This window comes from Hipposideros armiger, unplaced genomic scaffold (genome assembly GCF_001890085.2).
Source record: "Hipposideros armiger isolate ML-2016 unplaced genomic scaffold, ASM189008v1 scaffold_157, whole genome shotgun sequence".
NCBI classification, from domain to species: domain Eukaryota; kingdom Metazoa; phylum Chordata; class Mammalia; order Chiroptera; family Hipposideridae; genus Hipposideros; species Hipposideros armiger.
The window spans coordinates 2,882,068-2,885,970 of NW_017731507.1; the positions used below are offsets into that span (position 1 = coordinate 2,882,068).

The 3,903-nt window shown below is 50.8% G+C and overlaps 1 protein-coding gene across 1 annotated transcript in view; it reads right to left on the reverse strand.

The window, feature by feature from the left end:
• The window catches only part of TG (thyroglobulin), a 256,235-nt gene that overhangs the window by 206,778 nt on the left and 45,554 nt on the right, over window positions 1-3,903 (reverse strand). The window contains 2 exon segments of the mRNA XM_019651274.1: window positions 181-351; window positions 2,642-2,791. Coding sequence (XP_019506819.1) covers window positions 181-351; window positions 2,642-2,791 — 321 coding nt within the window.

The following is a 3,903-nucleotide window of genomic DNA, read 5'->3' on the forward strand; positions in this document are numbered from 1 at the left end:
TGGAGCCACATGACAATGTGTGTTCATCCTGCTGTCCTTTCAGCTCCTACAGAGATTAAAACTTTCCAAAATAAAAAGTTGGAGACAAATGCATCTCTCACGCCTCTCCCTTTCTGGAAAGCCCTTAAGAACACGTCCCCCCTCCCCAGTAACGTGGCTGATCGAAGGGCCTGCACATACTCAGACACTGGGCGTCCACAAGCGGGGCCTCCGTTTCTGACCACAGCAGCCTCTGCCCCTCGCCGTCCACACAGAAGGCCTTCCCACTGTCCCTGTCCCTCTGGCTGGCTCGGTACTGGCCGTCCTGGTCACACTGCAGGCCCATCTCATTCCTCTGACAGTCAGTGACACCTGGAACCAAGAGGACACAACAATCGATGACATGTCTCTGAGGTCCCCTCCCTTCCAGACGCCCGGGCTCCCAGTCCTCAAGTCACACACTGAGCCAGACACTCCCTCGCTTAGCACTCTTCCTGTCCCCACCCTGACCGAATGACGATGTCCAGGCTTTCTTTGGGACCACTAAGGCCCCGGCCCCACTTATCTAACTGGGCACATGCGCCCTGTGCTTCCCTGTCCTCTGCATTCACCGTGAGGAGTACACCCACCCCTTCCCTGATACCATTTGCTCAAATGCACGCTCAGCTCAGCTGGTTCTTCCCCTGGTGCACCGTTCTCCCCAGGCCTCCATCCGTTAGCTCTTGGCAGTTAGTTCATCAGCTTTCATTTCAATCCTGTTTCCTCAGGGAAGCCCCCAGCCCCTGACTTCCCACTGTTACACATTCTCCTATCAATCCCACACCTCTCCCCACAGCAGGGAGCCTCGTCTGGGTGAGTGAACGGTTGATGCCTGTCTGCCTCCCACTCAATAGAACAAGCTCCAAGCAGGCAGGGGCCTGATGGGTTTTCTTCCCTATTGTATCACAGTGTCTGACACATAATACAAGCTACCTACCCCCTGTGATATTGTGATTTATAATAAGAAATGCATGTGTCTTCTTTGTCCCGGTTTCTGGCACAGAGCTCCTAAAACTTTTGGAATTTCCAAAGGGATAAACGCCATAATGGTGTCTTTTATTATGTTAATGAGTGGCTTTGGGGCAGCACTTAGGGCTGGTTGCCAGGGGAACCAAGGTGATTAGAGAATTGGAATTTTCAGCCCCATCCCCTGACCTCTGGAAGGGGAGAGGGGCTGGAGGTTGAATCCATCACCAACAGCCAATGATTTACTCAATCATGACTATGTAATGAAGCCTCCATAAAAACCTAGAAGGACATTTCAGAGAGATTCCACGTTGGTGACCACATGGACATCTGGGGACAGTCCCCACCCTGGAGAGGCATGGAAGCTCCGTGCCCTGTCCCTACACCCTGCTCTAAGTATCTCTTCCCTCTGGCTGTTCCTGAGTTGGCCTAGGTCACAGTGCCCGTAGAGATCCGGGATGGAAGTGGGTCTGGCTCATGCGGAGCCTCAGCCTCTTCCTCTGTCCCCTGCCGTTTCTGTAGCACCCTCTCCATATACCAGGATAGTAGCTTGCATGGGTCCCCCATTAAGAAAGCATTCCTCCGGGAGTGTGACAACACTTCACGTCATCTCAGACCGCAGGGGCTGGAGTCAACGTGGACAAATTGAGGGCGATGCCCAGATATTAAGAACGCCCTTGGTTCTGGGTGAAGAGTGTCATCTCCAGGAGGAACGTCAGACTCCTGGCCTATAAAATGCCTCCTATTTTTACTTTCTTGGAATTACCACCCTACTTCCACTGCTGTCCTGACCAAGGAAACGGCCTTCATCAGAGAAGGGACTTGATGTCTTCTGATTAATTATTCTAAAATTCTAGACAGTATTTAGATTTTAAGCAATCGCAGTTTGCCTCTTGTTGACACCATTTCGGGCGAACATGAAAAGACGCACAACAAGGGAAGTTATGGGTTCTTGCTAGGAAAACCCCTACAGTACTCAGGTGACGATGAAGTAAGTAAGCCAAGTGAAATCACATGACATCTGGGAAGGCCACAGGTACACGCAGTCCTGACAAATGTTTGGGGCAAAGGGAATGTGAGCCGCACCGCAGTGATAACTAGAGGTGGAAAATGTTTTCCGTTTCTCAATCTGATAAAGTTGGCTTACCAAAAATCAGAAGTTTCGGAATCAGCCAATGCCAAGATCAAAGGCCAGCTATGTCACTTACAAGCTGAGTGACTTTGGCTGCATTACATCTCTGAGTCTTACCTGTAAAAGTTAGGTTTATCATATTTACCCTAGGAGGGGAGCTAGGAGGATTAAGTGAAATGCATGGCCTAGATCCCGCCCACAGGGTAGAGGCACGCAAACATGGAGGCCCCTTTGATTACTGTGCTGTGTGCCCAGTGGTTCTCGGTGGTAGGCAATTTTGTCCCTCATCCAAATGACACGTTTTGTTGTCACAACTTGGTGGAGGCAGGGTGTGCTACTGGAATCTAATAGGTACAGGCCAGTGATGCTATTATAAATAAACATTCTGCCATCCATGGGACCACCCCTGCAAAATGAAGAATTATCTGTCCCCAAAATGTCAATAGTGCCGAGGCTGAGACACCCTGCTGTGCCCCCATTGCACTGTAGGGTTTCCATGTCAAAGCAGGACCCTGCGGGACTTACAGTGAGTCTGGCTGAAAGCTCCAGCCGAGATGGTCGTTCTGCCCTTGGGACATGGGACACAGCTCAAGCTCCCTGCTCGTTCTTGGTAGAATCCAACAGGACAGGCAATACATTGCTCATCCTGAAAATAGCTCCCTTCAGGACACTTAGCTAGAAAAGATAAACATAGAAATGACGGTAAGGATAAGACAATGGCTTTATAGTTACAACTTCACAGTGCGCAGGTACATGAGATCCCAAAACGGGTCCAAGAGCTCACTGATTGGACAAATGCACATAGAGACTCCGCTGTGTGCCAGGCTCCGAGGGCCAAGGGCGAGTGTGAGGAAGGTGGGCAGGGTCCCTGCCGTCCAGGAGCTGACGGCTAGTGGAACGNGCCATGTGTGCAAGTGTGCATGTGTTGTGTGTGCAAGTGTGCATATGCGGGTGTGTGTTTAACAAGGAAGCCGATAAATCCAGGTAGAAGCAGATTGTGTGATGGGAAGAATGGGTTTGAGAGTCAAACACACACAGTCCAAATTCTAGGTACCAGTATATTACATCCTGACTATGGGATGAAGATAAACACCCTTTGCCTTAGTTTCCTCAACTACATTAGTTGGGGATGATACTATCTGACCCTGGGCACCCCCTGTGAAGTTTAAATGAGATAGCCTGTATAAAACGCCTGGCACGGGGCCTGGCACATAGTAAGCCCATGTGCGCCAGGCCCTCTCCTTACCCAGAAATCTAAGAGGCTCTGGTAGCCAGGGCTTGCTCCCAGTCGTGCAAAGGTAAGCCCCAGGCCCTCAGGCAGCGGAAGGTGACGCTGCAGAAGGTGACGCTATAGAAAGGCGGAGCAGAGTCCTGAAGACAGAGCAAGGCAGGCTTCAAGGACCGTGCCGATTGCCTCGGCCTGGTCCCTGTTTGACAGATGAGGAAACAGACACCTGGTATTACTGAGTCTTCTAATCACTCTGCGGCTGTACTACCTCTGTTAGCCACGTCATTGCTAACGGGCTCAACTCCCCCGCAGGGTAGCATTAATACCCCCATTTTACAGATGAGGAAACTGCTGAAGGCACGTGACCTGCCCAAGACAACACAGCCAGCGAAGGGTACCACTGGGATTAAAGGATTAAACTAGTTCTGACCCCACTCCCATGCCACCTAGCCTTGTAGGACATTTGTCAGTTCACCCAAGACTTTCCCACCCATTATCTCATTGAAGCCCTGTTTGTTGTCTTTATAGGATGGGGTTGGCCCTCACAGTGTCTCAGGAG